This window comes from Ascaphus truei, chromosome 5 (genome assembly GCF_040206685.1).
Source record: "Ascaphus truei isolate aAscTru1 chromosome 5, aAscTru1.hap1, whole genome shotgun sequence".
Lineage (NCBI taxonomy): Eukaryota > Metazoa > Chordata > Amphibia > Anura > Ascaphidae > Ascaphus > Ascaphus truei.
Window position 1 is genome coordinate 170,202,762 of NC_134487.1, and position 18,669 is coordinate 170,221,430.

An 18,669-nucleotide genomic window follows, 5' to 3' on the forward strand; every position below is an offset into this window, starting at 1 on the left:
TCGTTGTTTTCTATAATATGGAGTGGCAATTGTTAGCCTTACGTGGGGGCCAACTATGTATCCCCTATTTTGTGGTAAAGGGTGATCCTTTTTAAACCCGCGTGTGGGTTAGCCACGGATCCCATATTGTATAGAACGGCTCCGTCTTCCTTTTAAGGAAGGCCGATAGCCTTTCCATTAGCATGACTTCTTGTAGCCTTTTTTTAACCGTTTGCTTAGGGGGGGGAGACACTTTCTTCCACGAGGCGGCCACCGCACATCTAGCCGCCGTGAGAATGAAGGAGATGTCATTAGGGACTTTTGTAAAAATAAAGGTCTGTTTGCAGTGGGAAGGCCTCTGTCATCTTTATGGGGTATCAGAAAATTATGAAATAATGTTACAAAATTCAGCCAAAAAATGCCTTGTTTCCGTTTTAAAGTTGACTTCTTGGGATTCTAAATCTTCCAATGAAATCTGAGGTTTCACCAAAATAAACACATGGAGGCCTATGCAGAAACCGGCGAGAAGCCCTATCTCGCCAGTTTTTTGGCAAATATGCCTACAGCAATTCAGTAAATGCCGAAAAACTGGCGAGATGAGGAAAATCCGCCGTTTCGTTTTGTCGGAAAAAAAAAACTTGCCGCGCGGGTGGCGAGAAGCAATATCTCGCCAGTTTTAAAACCCGTTGTATTCTAGTAGCCCCGATCAGCATCTCGGCGCTGATCGGCGCTCTAGAATGGAGAAATGTTCTCAAAAATCGCTCCGCCAACAAAAGTTGGCAAAAAGCTGGTGCTGAGCGGCGAAACGGGCCATAGAAAAAAAAACATCAGGCCTTTTCCTGCCTCGGATTGATGCCGGGGGGCTCCAGAGCTGATACCCAGCACCGAAGCCCCCCCCCCCCCCACATGCATCCGAAGCAGGAATAATGCATTAACAGCCCAATTCATTACCTTAGCGGGCAACCGCTAAGGCAATGAAGGGGTTAACCATCCATTACCATGCTTTGTGTGGGGAGCGGCAGTGGATTAAGGGGGTATTTGAAATTTGGGGGGTGTTTATGGCTTCCGGGGGGGGGAGGGGTGTTGCGGGTCAACTTAACCCCTTCATTACCCTAGCGATTAATACCACTACGGTCATGGAGGGGTTAAGACCTCCAGCTACCCACCCGCAAGCCATAAACAACCACCGTTGGGGCGATTACACACTGCGCCCATCCCCGCTAACCACTATATATATATATATATATATATATATATATATATATATATATATATATATATATATATATATATATATATATATATATATATATTGCACCAGTAACCCCTTAAGTTCCCTAACATTTTTGGCATGCACAGCAATGACACTATATGCTGGCCCTCGGGTGTTCCCGCAGGGGTCCCCGCTTGGCTGCAGTATCAAGTCTGTGCCCCCCAAAAATAAGTAAAACAAACATAAATACTTTGAAATAAATAAGCATAAAAAGAGCCAATGTTATGTCCCCTAACCCCTTAATTACCGTAGCGGTTATTAACCGCTACCGTCATTAAGGGGTTAACCCAGTGATTCCCAAACTTTTTCGGTTCAAGGCTCCCCACGGCAATCAGAATTTTTTCAAGGCTCCCCAAGGCGATCAGGATTTTTACGCGGCGCCCAAAGTAAAAACAAAGGTGTAAAACATACCTAACAGTTGCAGTGCGCAGTTGGTGTCTCTCTCAGACACTCTAACACTCTCTGACCTCACTCTCTCTCTCTGATCTCTTTCTCTCTCACCGCACTCTCTCTCTCTCTGACCTCACTCTCTCTCTCTGATCTCTCTGACCTCTCTCTCTCTCTCTGACCTCACACTCTCTCTCTCTGACCTCCCTCTCTCTCTCTGATCTCACTCTCTCTCTGACCTCACTCTCTCTCTGACCTCACTCTCTCTCTGACCTCACTCTCTCTCTGACCTCACTCTCTCTCTCTGACCTCACTCTCTCTCTCTGACCTCACTCTCTCTCACCTCACTCTCTCTCTCACCTCACTCTCTCTCTGACCTCACTCTCTCTCTGACCTCACTCTCTCTCTCTGACCTCACTCTCTCTCTCTCTCTCTCTCTCTCTCTGACCTCACACTCTCTCTCTCTGACCTCCCTCTCTCTTTTTCTCTGACCTCCCTCTCTCTCTCTGATCTCACTCTCTCTCTCTCTCTCTGACCTCACTCTCTCTCTCTGTGACCTCACTCTCTCTCTCTCTCTGACCTCACTCTCTCTCTCTCTCTGACCTCACTCTCTCTCTCTCTCTCTGACCTCACTCTCTCTCTCTCTGACCTCACTCTCTCTCTCTGACCTCTCTCTCTCAGACACACACACAGACAGACAGACACTCTCTCTCACAGACAGACACTCTCTCGCACAGACAGACACTCTCTCTCACAGACAGACACTCTCTCGCACAGACATACACTCTCTCGCACAGACAGACACCACACATATATTATATATATATATATATACACACACACCACACACACACACACACATATATATATACACCACACATATATATATATATACACACACACAACACATACACCACACACACACACACACATAAATATATATATATATATATATATATATATATATATATATATATATATATATATACACACACACACCACACATATATACACACACACACACACACCCTGCAGCCCGTTTTTCTCTCACACACACACACACACCCTGCAGCCCGTTTTTCTCTCACACACACACACACACACACACACACACACACACACACCCTGCAGCCCGTTTTTCTCACACACACACCCACCCCCTGCAGCCCGTTTTTCTCTCTCTCTCACACACACACACACACACACACACACACACCCTGCAGCCCGTTTTTCACACACACACACACACACACACACACACACACACACACACACACACACACACACACACACACCCTGCAGCCCGTTTTTCACACACACACACACACACACACACACACACACACACACACACACACACACACACACACACACACACACACACACACACACACACACACACGTGCTGCCTCTGTAGTTGCAATGCCGGGCAGGCTGCAGCCCCATTGGATGGGAGCGGTCACGTGACCGCTCCTCTGCTTCCCCTCAGAGGTTTTTTTTTTTTGTTTGTTTTTTAAATGAGCTAGCAGCCCTTGTTTCCCGCTGCTGGCGGCCCTGATCGCGGCGCCCCTCTAGCCAAGCCGCGGCGCACCAGGGCGCCGAGGCGCACAGTTTGGGAAACACTGGGTTAACCCATCCGCACCCACCACTCTGGAGGCCTAAGCACAACCCCCACTACCCACCCCCGTGAGGCATAACCACCCTCACTCACCCATACACACCGGGAGCTCTACCCTCCGTCCCCTGGGGACAATTCCTCCTACCCCCAATACCCACATTCAAAACAATACACACACCCGCAATAAACATAACAATTATTAATAAACTATACATAACCCACACACACCATATACCATATATTGTGGTGTTACTTAACCCCTTAATAACAGTAACGGTTAATAAGCGCTAAAGTTATTAATGTGTTAAGCCACCCTGCACCCATTCATTTGTAGAGTGGCTTCATCATTCTCGTTATATATATATATATATATATATATATATATATATATATATATTATATATATAATATTTTATCTATATCTTTATAAATATATGTAAAATATAAGTATGATTAAGCAATCTACAAAGAAATGGGAAAGGATATGCATGTAGCAATTTAAAACATCCGATCTCTAATTGACAACATCACTGCCAAATTAAAAACAAAGCCAAATGAAAATAAAAACACATCTCATAAGAGAATACGCCGTGGGGAGAGGACCACCCCTCTGCAGAAGATGGACGGTGCGTCGCAGAAGAAGAAGCCTGAAGACCCCGCAGACGGTGAAGAAGACACAGAAAAGAAGACCACAGACGATATGGAGTATAAAGACAAGAAAGAAGACACCACATTGGATTACAAAGGTTTTTTTATTTTATAGGTTCCTGGTTCCTGTCTTTGGATTTGTTGCAGACATAGCGGTTCCCCCGGAAGTTGGTCATTGGTCATCTAATGGTAAGTAAACTAAAGAAATGTGTTTGATTAAAGTTGTAACTGTTTTTTTTGTTTTTTTCTCACAAGTCAGATTTATTTTTTTAATGTCCATTTCATGCCCATGTATGTATATATATATCCCTATGGAGCTATATACATACATGTTTATTAAAGGGTTGTTTTGCAAATGTTTATTGCATTTTTTCATGTCTTCTACAAGTCCTTTCCCTGTTTGGTTACTATTGTTGTGTGTGAAATGTAATGTAGAATTACTTATGTCATTTCAGATGATGGTTGCATGGGTATATGTTGGGACCCTGCCTTAATGGTTTATTGTGGCTTGTTTGGTGAATTTAGATTGTGTATGATCGTGTTAGTTAGAAATAGATTTGGTTTTGCAATGGTTTTGTGTTTGCATAACAATCTTGAATAGGGTTTTTGGTTTACATTTGCTTGTAATGTATTTCGGATGGCATTCATTGTGTGTTGGTAAATTATTATTGTCTACTTGCTTTGTTTACTGTATATTGAATGTTTACTTTCAATCATGTATTTGTTTTGGACCATTGATTGCTATTGTGTACATGATGGAAATATTATTTGCATCATGTACATATTGCTCAATTGTATGTTTTATTGCAATTTGCTCTTTACTGGTTTGGATAGGTGCTTGCAGTATTCTCTTATGAGATGTGTTTTTATTTTCATTTGGCTTTGTTTTTAATTTGGCAGTGATGTTGTCAATTAGAGATCGAATGTTTTAAATTGCTACATGCATATCCTTTCCCATTTCTTTGTAGATTGCTTAATCATATTTATATTTTACACATATATGATATATATATATATATATATATACAAATATAACTGTATGCTCATCTGCATGTCTTAGGCAGGTCTGCAACCCCGCCTTTCCCCATTATCACCCAGCATACAGCACTTCCACTGCAGCCAGGGATTCTGGGAAATGACATGCAAATGAGCACACAGTGTCACTCATTTGCATGTCATTTCCCAGAATCCCTTGCTGCAGTGGAAGTGCTGTATGCTGGGTGATAATGGGGAAAGGCGGGGTTGCAGACCTGCCTAAGACATGCAGATGAGCATACAGTTATATTTGCATATTTGCTTTCCTGTGGAGGGTTTTTGTCACTTTTTTTACTCACCATAACTTAACTCAGTATTATGGTTTTTATATATATATATATATATATATATACATATATATATATATATACATATATATATATATACATATATATATATATACATATATATATATATACATATATATATATGAGAGAGAGAGAGACACACACACAGAGAGAGACAGAGAGAGAGACACAGACAGACAGGCAGACAGACAGACACTCTACAAATGAATGGGTGGAGGGTGGCTTAACCCATTAATAACTTTAGCGCTTATTAACCGTTATTGTTATTAAGGGGTTAAGTAACACCACAATATATTTGCTATATGGTGTGGGTGGGTTATGTATATTTATTTATTTATTTATAAAATATTTTACCAGGAAGTAATACATTGAGAGTTACCTCTCGTTTTCAAGTATGACCTGGGCACAGAGTAAAACAAATAATACATGGTTACAAGTACAGTTACATAAATGAACAAGGTATACATTATATACAAGACATTGCGTGCACAGTTAAAGAAAATATATATTATGAGCGTATGAAACAGTTACAGACCAGATTAAAGTGTGAGACAGCCTTAGTTTTGAACGAACTTAAGCTGGTGGTGGATATGAGAGTCTCTGGTAGGTTGTTCCAGTTTTGGGGTGCACGGAAGGAGAAACGTCCGGATACTTTGTTGAGCCTTGGGACCATGAACAGTCTTTTGGAGTCTGATCTCAGGTGATAGGTGCTGCATGTGGTAGGAGTGAGGAGCTTGTTCAGGTAGTTGGGTAGCTTGCCCAGAAAGTATTTGAGGGTGAGACAGGAAAGGTGAACTTTGCGCCTAGACTCTAGTGATGACCAATCTAGTTCTTTGAGCATTTCGCAGTGATGTGTGTTGTAGTTGCATTGGAGAACAAAAAGACAAATTGAATTGTAGAGGGTGTCAAGTTTGCTAAGGTGGGTTTGAGGAGCCGAGCCATATACTATGTCTCCATAGTCAATAATTGGCATTACCATCTGCTGTGCAATACGCTTTCTGACCGGGAGACTTAGGGAGGATTTGTTCCTGTAAAGTACCCCTAGTTTGGCATAGGTCTTGGTTGTCAGGGTATCAATGTGCATCCCGAATGTTAAGTGGGAGTCAAACCATAAGCCCAGGTATTTAAAACTAGTGACAGGTGTTAGGGTGGTGTTAGTGTTGGTTCTAATCAGGAGCTCAGTCACTGGAAGCTTTACAAATTTAGTCTTGGTCCCAAATACCATTGTTACAGTCTTGTCAGTGTTTAAAAACAGTTTGTTTTGGGAAATCCAGTTTTCGAGTCTCAAAAAGTCAGACTGAAGTATGTGTTGAAGGTCAGAGAGGCTATGGCTGTGTGCATACAGGATTGTGTCATCTGCATACATGTGTATTGAGGCTTCCTTACAAGCTGTGGGAAGATCATTAATGAACACTGAGAAGAGTAGGGGCCCCAGAACAGAGCCTTGCGGGACACCACAGGTGATATCAAGGGGGTTGGAGTTAGAGCCTGAGATGGACACATGTTGGGATCTTCCTGATAGGTAGGACTGAAACCAGTTTAAAGCATGTTTCCCTATTTCAGAGCTCTGGAGTTTGTTAAGCAGGATAACATGATCAACTGTGTCAAAAGCCTTTGCAAAATCTAGGAATACTGCACCAGTGAGTTGTCCCCGTTCCATTCCACACTGGATTTCATTGCAAACTTTTAGCAGGGTAGTTACGGTGGAGTGTTTGGGACGAAACCCAGACTGGAATTGGCTAGGGAAATTTGTCTTGGTGTAGAAATCGCTTAATTGGGAGTAGACACATTTTTTCCATAACTTTGGATAGAATTGGGAGAAGTGAGATTGGCCTGTAGTTTGAGACAGTGTTTTTGTCCCCACTTTTGAAGATTGGGACAACTCTGGCAGTTTTCCAGGTCTTAGGGATATGGCCTGCAGACAGGATAGAGTTGACTATGGACGCAATTGGTTTGGCAATGGCTGGGGCACCAAGTCGTAGGAACCTAGATTGTAGTAAGGCGGGTCCACATTGGCTGCTTAGTTTTAGTTTGAGGAGCGCTTGTGTAATCTCCTCTTCAGATACTGGGCTAAATTGAAAATTGTGGGCAGTGTTGGGAGGGGGTGGGACTGTAGGGATACTCCCAGGATGAGATTCATGTTTGGGGTTTGTGCTGCATTTCGCTAATAAGTTAGTGGCACACCCCACAAAGTAATCATTGAATGCATTTGCAATGTCAGTGGGGTTTGTCAGAGTAATACCCCCCTTAGTGATATTACTTGGTTGTTGATGGTTAGGAGGCTGGAATATATTGTTGATAACCTTCCAGAAGTTAGCTGGGTTTGATGTATTTTGGTGGAGATTGTCAGAGTAATATTGTGTTTTTGCATGCCTTGTTTGCCTTGTGCACATGTTCCGCATGCATCTGTAGTGATTGAGATCCTTGGTAGTGCCAGTTACTTTGTAGCTTTTCCACAAGGCATCCCTGAACTGGTAGAGTGCTATAAGGTCAGTTGTAACCCATGGAAGGTTGGCCCCCCGTACCCTTATTTTGCGTAGTGGAGCATGGGTATCGCAGAGTTTTAAGAACTCGGATTGGAAATAGTCGAGCGCAGAATCGGGGTCGGGAATTAAATCGAATCTGTGCCATGGGCAGTTGGTAAGGTCATCCAGAAACTGCTGTGGATTAAAGTTTTTAAATGTTCTAGCGAGGAGAACTTTAGGGCTTGATTGGGGCGGTTTAATTTTCCTTACACAGTACACTATTGCATGGTCACTGAAAATGTCAGGAAGGATGCCAGAGGATTGGATTCTGCTGGGGTTTGAGAATCCAGTCTAGCAAGGAATGGTTATGCGATTTCAGGTTTATCCGTGTGGGTTGGGAAATGAGTTGCGATAGGTTAAGTGACTTGAGTTGTATCTGGATTTTGTGGTTTTTAGGGTCAAGCCAATTGAAGTTGAAATGACCTAGAACTAGCAGCTCACTCTTCTCATTCAGAGAGGAAATGGAGCCAAGAAATTGGGTGATATCAGTCAGGGACTGTAGAGGGGCTTTAGGGGGGCGGTAGATGCCAGCGAGCAAGATGGGCTTAGAAAAGGGGAGGCAGATTTTGCCAACTAGAATTTCAAAAGAGGGAGGGCTTGGTGGGCAATTTAACAGTGTAAATTGTAAGGTGTCTGCAATATAAAACAACACCCCTCCTCCTCTCTTTGACCTATCTCTCCTAAAAATGGAGTATCCCTGAATGGCAATATGTGCATCAGGGGTTTTAGGGGATAGCCATGTTTCTGTAAGAACGATGGCTTTAGGTTTATGCATAAGGCACCATGCCCTTAGTTCATCCAGTTTGGGCAGCAGGCTCCGGATGTTTATATGGGCGGCAGATAGCCCTTTTTGGAATTTAAAGGTGGAATTCTCAGGGGCATGGGACAGAGCTGAAATGGGAGGACACCTGGGTTAGGTTCAATATCACCTGCTAAAGAGAGTAATAGTATGAGTAGAAATTTGGTTAGTTGTTTGCAAGTTGTAGATTTGTGGTGTTTGCCATTAGAGTGAGCAGTGGTTGGTGTGCTGGTTTTTAGAGTTCTCCACCAACATTCAGTAGATAGTGCAAGGCTTTTGAGTAGTCCAGGGTGTATGGTGATGTTGGGTGTGGGCCAGGATGGAGGAGTTTGTAGTGGATAGAGGGAGTAACATCTCCATGAGGCCAGGAGAAAGAAAAAAGTTAAGATACATAGCAGGTTCATGATGCCAGAGGTAGGCAGTGCTGCAAGGAGCTGTTGTGAGCAGAGTGAGTGTGAGCAGACTAACAGCAGGTGTGTGCCTGTTCCTTGTCAAATGTTTAGCTGTATTGCAATGCTAGAGTCAGTTCAGGGTTTCAGTGTATTGTGCAGTCAGTTTTGGGAGAGGCTGCAGTAAATAAATTGTAAAGGGGTGGGGGGTTGAACTAGGCAGGTTAGCAAGCTTGGGATCATAGTGTGATCTGAATAGCTTACCGTTTGTTGTCTAGAGTAAAAGAGTGTGCAGTAGATCCAGTCCCCAGTCACCTCTAGTCAAACTGTAGTCTAACTGTATTTATCACTTAAAAGCTCACTTTAAATGCCTCACTGCCTAATGCAGTTCCTGCCCAATGCAGCAAAGGTGTTGGTATTATACAGAAAAAACAGTCACATGACCCTTAGTTTATTAATAATTGTTATGTTTATTGCAGGTGTGTGTATTGTTTTGAATGTGAGTATTGGGGGTAGGGGGAATTGTCCCCAAGTGAGGGAAGGTAGGGCTCCCGGTGTGTTGGGGTGATGGTGGTTATGCCTCACGGGGGTGGGTGGGGGGGGAGGTTGTATTTATGTTAAAGTATTTATGTGTTTTTTAATTATTTTTTGGGGGCACAGACTTGATACTGCAGGCAAGCGGGGACCCCTGCGGGAACACCCGAGGGCCACCGGCAGCCTATAGTACCATTCCTGTGCCTAAAAAAATAACTATGGGTTATGTATAGAAGGGGGGGTTAGGGGTTGTTGGGGGCACAGAGGCTGATTGGTTGTGTATTGCAATGTTTATTGGGGGCAACTGTCCCCAATAAACATGCTACTGTGACTTAACCCCTTCATTGCCTTAACGGATAGCCGCTAAGGTAATGAAGCAGCATTACAGTATTTGTATTAATAGTGCAGAGGGTCTCCGTACATGAACCGTGTTGGTTTTATGTCCGGGGACCCCCTGCTTCCCGAGATATAGGCCCCCTTATGGGGTGCCGGTATCTCCTATGAATGGAAATGTCCCGCGTCACGTGATCGGGCTATCTCCATGCATAGGAGATACCGGCACCTCATAACGGGGCCTGTATCTCGTGAAGCAGGGGGTCCCCGGACATAAAACCAATGTGGTTCATCTCCAGAGACCCCCTGCACATCTACAATTTTAATCCAATTATTATGTAAACCTTTTTTATTTGCCGGCGAGATTTGTGCAGAGAGGCGGATCTCGCTCTCTGCTGACAGATCTCGTCAGCAGAGCTCTTCTCGCCAGGCCTCGCCATCTCTCTGCCGGATTCCTCTCACAGATATGCGCACTTTCCTGCATACTGCGAGGGGAATCCGCCAAAAACATGGCGAGTTTTAAGTCTGGCGAATGGCCATTCTCGCAGTTTCCTGCATAGGCCCCTTGGTTTTAGACATCAGAACATCAGCCAAATGCCAGGGTTTAAAGCGCCTGGCCTTGCTAGGATGAAAGTGACCTATAGACAGTAGCAAGTAAAATAGGTTAAATAAAGCTGATTGAAGTAGACAGAACTATTTTTTTTAATGTAACATGTCCATGACAAACAAAAGCTTTGGCGTTTTTACAACCTTTATCTAATGTCTTTTGGTGATCAGACTGTTTGTCAGCCCTCCCAGGGCTGCGTATGTTGTTGTCCTGCCTTCTGTTTGTAAAGTAATGATGAGGTTGTCATTAGTCAGACAGATAAGCAGCAGGAGCAGATAGGATGGGATTCAGTGTTCCCGACAAGAGGAGATTCATATTTATTCATCACAAGATACAAATAAGTAAAAGTTACTTTCTGAGCCACCAATTACACAGAGAAGTTGTTTAATAAACATGTTTACTCACTTTGGGGAGATCCCCCTTTAAAATGCGATTGGGGGGGGGGAGGAGTTCAATCTTTTTAAAGATCCACTTACACTGACCATTTGTTTAACAAAAATGTGCTTTTGACAGGCTACATTGACTGCCCCTTTAAATACACCTCATATTAAGCTGTACCCACCTCACACATGGTGAAGGAGTGTGGAGATTGCAGGGAAGGGGTGTCTTTGTATAACAAGAGGGATGTTTCACCCCCAAACGTATCAACCTCGTCCACTACCAGAGGCTCCAGTTTTGGAGACCCCTTACATTACAGCACTGCGTGTCCCCTCTGTCCCTGCCCCTCTGCTCCTCTTCATCTAAAACGGCTGAATGTATTTGCAACGCCTTCCCCGGGAGTTAAGACAAAATCTCAGCTGTTAGGAATCCTTCTCTGATTGCGTTTACAAATCTGTCTTCAGAATGCAATGTTCCTATTTGTTTCTCATTTCGAAGTCAAAGCATTGATTGTGTATACATGCATGTGAAAAAAAAGAAACCAGCTCGAAGTCATATGCAAAATGCAATGGCAAATATACATAAATAAGGGTAAAATACTAAATTACATTGTTTTCATTATTATTATTTCAATGCTTAAAAGGTGTATTTGTTACCTGGATGTAGAAAGTCCTGGGACCAGTAATAATTTCAAACAGGTTGTCCCTCATCAATAAATCCCTAGAGTAAAAGAGAGAGAATGTAATATGAATATTTGGATATTTAATATTATGTATAGAGTATAGAGATACTCAGCATCATTATACAGTGCAGCATGTTGAATATCGGGTGGAAGTGTATAGAAACTCAGCATAATTGTACAGTGCAGCATGTACATTGACGGAAGGGTGGGGGTTCCCAGTATGAAACACTAGCCTCTCTGTAACCTGCGAGCTTTGCTAGACGTGACCTCATTAAGTTGGGAAGTAATTATAATGTCCCAGTGATTTTCTCTCCCAGCTGCTGAGTGACGAGCGTCCGAGCGCTGGAAGGAGCTGAATAAGTGAGTGTGGGGGCAGAAAGTGGGGCAGTGACAGGTAAAACCTGACTTCTTTACATAACAACATGTTCCCACATATTCTACCCCCCCACATACAGACGTGATCTGAGCTATTGATCTCAGAGAATTACCATATCTCCTAATAGATCAACATACATAAAACCGCTACCATCACATATCATATAATAGATTTAAAAATATAATTATTCCACAATATATCACAACATATAAGTTCTAATCATAATACAAACCACACATATCCTGATATCAATATATAGCTATCGTACCATATATCCCCACATATAACTATATACAGGAGGTTGTATATAACTATATATCACACCATGTTACAATACATAGCTACCTATCACAACGTGTCCACCTTATCTTTATATGTGTAGCTGAGTGCCCCTGCCTATAGCCTTCTACTGGCCTCAACACTATAAGTCCTGATAGGAACAGGCAGTGTTGGGGTTAAACTCCTGCTCAGGGCCTAGCCTGCACGGGTGCTATGTTGCCTTATCCATGGGCAGTCCTAAACCGGCAGTTGGAGTGTCATACCTGGGGAGGGTACTGACTGGGTCACATGTATATGATGTGATGCCTGTCAGCACCTAGACCTGCCCTGTTATCGGGTGGGGTTAAAATCCCTTCCCCCTGGGTATAAAAGCCAACACTCCAAATTTGTGCACCCACAGTTTACCTTTACAGTAAGGTAACTATGATACTGGCTATGGCCAGTTTTTATTTGCACTACTCACATGAGCATATGCTTTATTTAACCCCTTCAGGGCTTTGTCACATTTTATCACAAGTCCATGGGACAATTATTACATATATTCAATGTAGGTACTTGCATACAGGTATGCCTTGACGTGGCATGCAGGCTTATAAATGCTTTGGCCAAAGGGTTTAACAAAATAACCCTTTTTCATAAGATTATTATTTTATCTTAGCCTAATTGGTAGGAGCGCAGGAATCGTTCTTTTTGTTTTTCTATATGTACGGCCTATCTTTTTATCAGCTGCAAACTTCTATAGGGAGGAGCGCGGTATTATGTACAGTTTCTCACAAATATTAGGCAATCCTTTTCCTTGCTGCATACTCTCTAAGAGCATTTTAATATAGTATCTCTGAAACGGCATAGGGGTACGTTTATTGGCTCATCTGCTTTACATAGCAGTTACCGAGCCCCTACCAATTTTCCAATTAGTGCAGGTATATTACACCCCATTGTCAGTCTGGACATCACCCTCCATTAAAGAGTAGGTGAATGTATAAGGCTAAACAGGGGGAAAACTGGGGCGCTCCCTATTATATGGCTTGTAGTGACGCCTGAAAAATAGTGTATAACCAAAAAAAGGGAAGAATGTATTCTGGCCCTTGTTGTTTTCTGCAGCTGGACCAGGGAGAAGACAAAAATCGCGTAGTTCCCTGCCGGAGCCCATTGAGTGAGGGACCAGGACAGCCACCGGACATCCGGGAAGATCCTCTCTTCCGGTCCCGCTGTCGGACGCGCCAGCGGGAGCCCCACTGGAGGAAAAGGCTCCACCGGACTGATCGACAGCTGCTACTGGGCCGTTTTTATCCTTGTGTGAGTGTAACCCCCTTTTCTATCTTGATGCAATAAATTTTGACCTGTTACTTACCCAGGCTTTGCCCATTTTTTGCTATTTGGGCACCTGGGAGCAGAGCAACTCACACACTGCCTCCGCTGAGAGGATAGCAAGACGTGACTGATTTGCCACAGTCTGAGGAGACCCTCTGAGGGAGGAAATTCACACAAGGCCGTGTGAGTTTATTATAATATATATTGAGGACTTATTTATTTGTCAATCCTCCCATCAATCCTTCTCTGAGTGACCAGACTCACACCAGGCCGTGTGAGTCAATGAAACAAAATTTATTGTTTCTTTATTATTATTCATTTAACACCACGTCCGTTTCCCATTCCCCTTCCCCCCTTGCCCCTACCCCTTTCCCTCCTGCAAACCTCAGTATGTATATATCATATATTCTATATTTTATATTTTATATAATATACATCTATACATATGTTTATTGATTTAACACGTATGGTCATCTAACCCAATTATTTTGTGTATCTTACTCCCTCTTTAATCTTGAGTCTATCTTCTTGCGCTGACCAATCCACCATCTCCACTGAATGTATAAGGCTGACAGAAAGCAATATGTGTAAGTTTTATCATATTCACACCAGGGAATTTGTGCACCCACAGTTTACCTCTCAGTAAAGTAATTATGATACTGTCTTTGGCCAGTTTGTATTTGCACTACTCCCTGTCACGCTGTGCAGCCCATAGACCAGGCCAGTCCCCTGTACTGAGGTGGGATGTTGAATATACACACCGACAGCAGAGGAAGCGGGATGTGGTTGTAGCGTGGCCAGGCCTGGATTAAGATTTAGAATAGTCGTTGTACTTGCCGAGTTCAGCACTATAGAGAGTTCCGTAGTTAAATCCGTTTCCGTGTCCAAGGGTCTGAGAGGTAAGAATCGTGATGGGTAAGCCGAAGTCGGGAGCCAGAGAGGTAAGTCAGACAAGCCGGTTCAAATCTGTAGGAGTAAAGACAAACAGGAGCACGACACAGTATCCAGGCTACACAGGAAGCAAGGAGCTATGCAGAGCAAGGAAGTGAAAGCAAAGCAGGATATTTAAAGCGACAGTGACCAATCCGGACGAGGGGCACGGCGGAGGCGTGTCGAGGAGCTGCTCGTGAGTGGCTGAGAGACCAGGAAATAGTAGAGCCCAGCTGAGAGTCTGTAACACCAGTGCCAGAATCCAAGATGGCGACGGCAGAGTTCAAGGTATGCACTGGGCGGCGGCATGGATAGCGACGGGGGGCAGGGGCAGCAGCCGCTGCAGTACTGTAGTGGGTAAGGAGGGGTCACGCCGCAAGGGACGTGGCCCCCGATTCCTTACAGTACCCCCCCTTCAGGATCGACCTCAGGACGATCCATCCAAGGCTTCTGTGGAAATTTCTTGTGGAAGCGGTCCAAGAGAACTGGAGCATGTGTGTCCTCCTTGGGTACCCAAGAGCGTTCCTCTGGGCCATAACCCTTCCAGTGAACAAGGAATTGTATCTTTCCTCTGGATACACGAGAATCTATGATTGTCTGGATTTCGAATTCAGGTTGTCCTTGGACCGTGACTGGTTTGGGTCTATGGGTCTTAGCAGGGAACCGTTTGCTCTGGACGAGTGGCTTGAGCAAGGAAACGTGGAATACGTTTGGAATCCTCATGGAAGACGGAAGTTTCAGACGAAATGCCACAGGATTGATTTGTTCCTGGATCAGAAAAGGCCCTAAGAATCGGGGTGCCAATTTCGGAGTCGGAGACTTCAACTTGATGTTCTTGGATGAAAGCCAAACTCGGTCCCCTGGCTTGTAATTAGGGGCCTGTTGACGACGGTGGTCTGCCTGAGACTTGAATTTCTGAGCGGCGCTAAGAAGCGTGGACTGAATCTTGATCCATGACTTCTGAAGAGTAGTTACCCATTCATCAGCCGCCGGCACTCCTATTGGAATGTTTGAGATTGGCAGTCGACTTGGGTGGAAACCATAATTCACGAAGAACGGGGTTTCATGCGTGGATTCATTACGAAGTGAATTGGTTGCAAATTCTGCCCAAGGTAGCAGGTCAACCCAATTATCCTGGGAGTCGGAAATAAAACACCGTAGGTATTGTTCCAGCGTTTGATTTAGTCTTTCTGTTTGCCCATTAGTCTGGGGGTGATAGCCTGACGAGAAGGATAGCGCCATGCCAAGCCTCTTGGAGAAAGCCCGCCAAAATTTCGATATAAATTGTATGCCTCGGTCCGAGACTATGGATGTAGGTATCCCATGGATGCGATCAGCTAAGGTGGGCGAGGAGGGAAGTCCTTTGAGTGGAACAAAGTGGGCCTGTTTTGAAAAACGGTCAACGATGACCAAAATGGTATTCATCCCTCTGGAAGGGGGTAGATCCACAATGAAATCCATTGAAATATGTGACCATGGACGTTCAGGTACTGGCAAGGGCATGAGCAAGCCTGAGGGTCTTTGATGAAGAGTCTTGTCTTGTGCGCATTCTGGACAAGCACTAGTAAATTCATGAACCAACTTTGCCATATTAAGCCACCAAAAAGTACGCTTGATAAGATCCAAAGTTCTTTTGAAGCCGGGATGGCCGGCTGAATGGACAGAGTGGCCCCATTCTAATATCTTTTGATGAAATCTGGGTGCAGCATAAAGAGTTCCTTCCGGTACCTCTAGACCACTCGGAATTTGTGTTTGAGCTTCAACGATCTTTTCGAGAATGTCAAATGAGTTGGCGGAAATTATAAACTCAGAGGGTACGATAGTTTCAGGGATTTCTTCGGATCTTTCCTCAGGAGAAAATTGTCGGGACAAGGCATCAGCTTTTGTGTTCTTAGAACCGGGATTATAAAACAGAGTATAATTAAATCTTGAGAAAAATAGTGCCCAACGGGCTTGACGAGACTCCAGACGACGTGCATTTTCGATATAAAGAAGATTTTTATGATCGGTCAATATAGAAATAGGTTTGCGGGAACCTTCCAGGAGATGTCGCCATTCCTGTAAGGCCATCTTGATAGCCAAGAGCTCTCTATTGCCAACATCATAGTTCTTTTCAGCGGGCGAAAACTTCTTTGAAAAAAAACCACATGATGAAGCTTATCTTGAGGGAAGAATCTCTGGGACAGGATGGCGCCTGCACCACAATCAGACGCATCAACTTCTAAAGTAAAAGGAAGACTAACATCGGGATGTCGCAGAATGGGTGCCGAGACGAAAGCTTGTTTCAGGGTTTTGAAGGACGAGACGGCCTGCGGAGGCCATACTGATGGGTCAGCTCCCTTCTTGGTAAGGGCCGTAATGGGAGCCGCAGTGGTAGAAAAATTTCGGATGAATTTCCTATAGTAATTGGAGAAGCCCAAAAAACGCTGGATGGCTTTGAGAGAGTTGGGCTGAGGCCAATCCAAAACAGCCTTAAGTTTTTCAGGGTCCATTGAAAATCCTTTATCTGAAATTATATAGCCTAAGAAGGCAGTAGAGGTTTGATGAAAAAGACATTTCTCGAGCTTAGCGTAGAGATTATTGACACGAAGGCGAACGAGAACGAGCCTGGTATGCTGGACATGATCTTGAAGATTTTTAGAAAAAATTAGGATATCGTCCAGATAGACAATTACGAAAGAGTTGAGAACATCACGGAAGACATCATTCATAAAATCCTGAAAAACAGCAGGAGCATTGCATAAGCCGAAGGGCATTACAAGATACTCGTAGTGGCCGCTTCTGGTACTGAAGGCAGTATTCCATTCATCGCCTTCTCGGATGCGAACAAGATTGTACGCTCCTCTGAGGTTTAGCTTGGAAACTTTTTTTGCCCCTTGAAGCCTATCAAAAAGTTCGGAGATCAGTGGAAGGGGGTATCGATTCTTGACTGTGATGAGATTGAGCCCTCGGTAATCAATGCATGGTCTCAGCGATCCGTCTTTTTTTTTGACAAAAAAGAAACCGGCACCAACGAGGGACGAAGAATTACGAATGAATCCTTTTTAAAGGTTTTCTTTGATGTATGCTGCCATGGCTTCAGTTTCAGGGAGAGGCAAGGGGTAGGACTTACATTTCGGAAGAACAGCGCCGGGAACCAGATCAATGGGGCAATCATAAGGTCTGTGAGGAGGTAGAACCTCCGATTGTGTCTTGCTAAACACGTCGATGAAGTCTGCATATGCTTCAGGAAGAGCGGAATCATTAGCCGGGGGCGTTTCCAGTCCCGCGAGGACTGTGGTAGGAGAAATGACCGGCAATGGTGAGGTGCCTGACTCTGGCTCCCACTGAATTGTCTTGCCATCCCTCCAATCAATGCGTGGGTTGTGCTGCTGTAGCCAGGGTAATCCTAGGATAACTGGAACGGCAGGAGAGTGCATCACGTCAAAGGATATGATTTCGGTGTGAGTACCGGCAGAAAGGGTGAGAGGAAGAGTCTCTAACGTGATGAAAGCAGGTTGCAAAGGACGACCATCAATAGCCTCGAGGCCAATCGGCAATTTCTTAGCGATGAGCAGAATCTTGTTATGAGTAGCAAAATTTTGATCCACAAAGTTACCACCGGATCCTGAATAAAGAAAAGCAGCGGTGGTTACGAGAAAATTCAGACCTTCAAGCGAGACTGGAAGCATAATTCTCTTAGGGAATTCCTCTTCAGAGATGGGGTGAGAAGATATTGACCCCAAAATGAGTCCCTCTTGCCCCATTGGTCGTGTTTGTTCTTTGGGCCTTAAAGGACAAAAACGTACCGTATGCTCAGGAGATCCACAGTAGTAGCAAAGGCCCTCATTCTGGCGACGAGCCCTTTCGGCAATCCGGTCAGGGGTTCTATCGGCAGTCTTGTCGGTATTACGGAACTCTTGACTGGCAATCTGCATGGGTTCCACAGTGTCTAGTACAGGACGAATAGCTGGGAAGGATCTGGGAAGAATAGGGTCAGAAGAGAAAATTCTGGGACGCTGGCGTTCATGACGGCGCTGTTGAAGGCGCTGATCCACTCGTATGCATAGTGCGATCAATTCCTCCAATCCCTGGGGCCTGGGCTGAACTGCAAGTTCATCCTTTACAGAGTCGGACAAACCTTGCCAAAACACAGCAATAAGGGCTTCTTGGTTCCAATGCGTCTCTGCCGCGACAGTCCGGAATTCCAATGCATATTTGACTACGGACCTACGACCTTGAGACAATTGAACAAGAGAAGCAGCGGCAGTATCTCTGCGGGCGGGAATATCGAATACC

At 44.3% G+C, this 18,669-nt stretch overlaps 1 protein-coding gene across 4 annotated transcripts in view; it reads right to left on the bottom strand.

Moving 5' to 3' along the window:
- The window catches only part of PLEKHA2 (pleckstrin homology domain containing A2), a 122,044-nt gene that overhangs the window by 4,320 nt on the left and 99,055 nt on the right, over nt 1–18,669 (bottom strand). For all 4 annotated transcript variants that reach the window (XM_075601211.1, XM_075601213.1, XM_075601212.1 and 1 more), the window contains one exon: nt 11,470–11,533. In XM_075601211.1, coding sequence (XP_075457326.1) covers nt 11,470–11,533 — 64 coding nt within the window. The remainder of the gene's footprint in view (nt 1–11,469; nt 11,534–18,669) is intronic.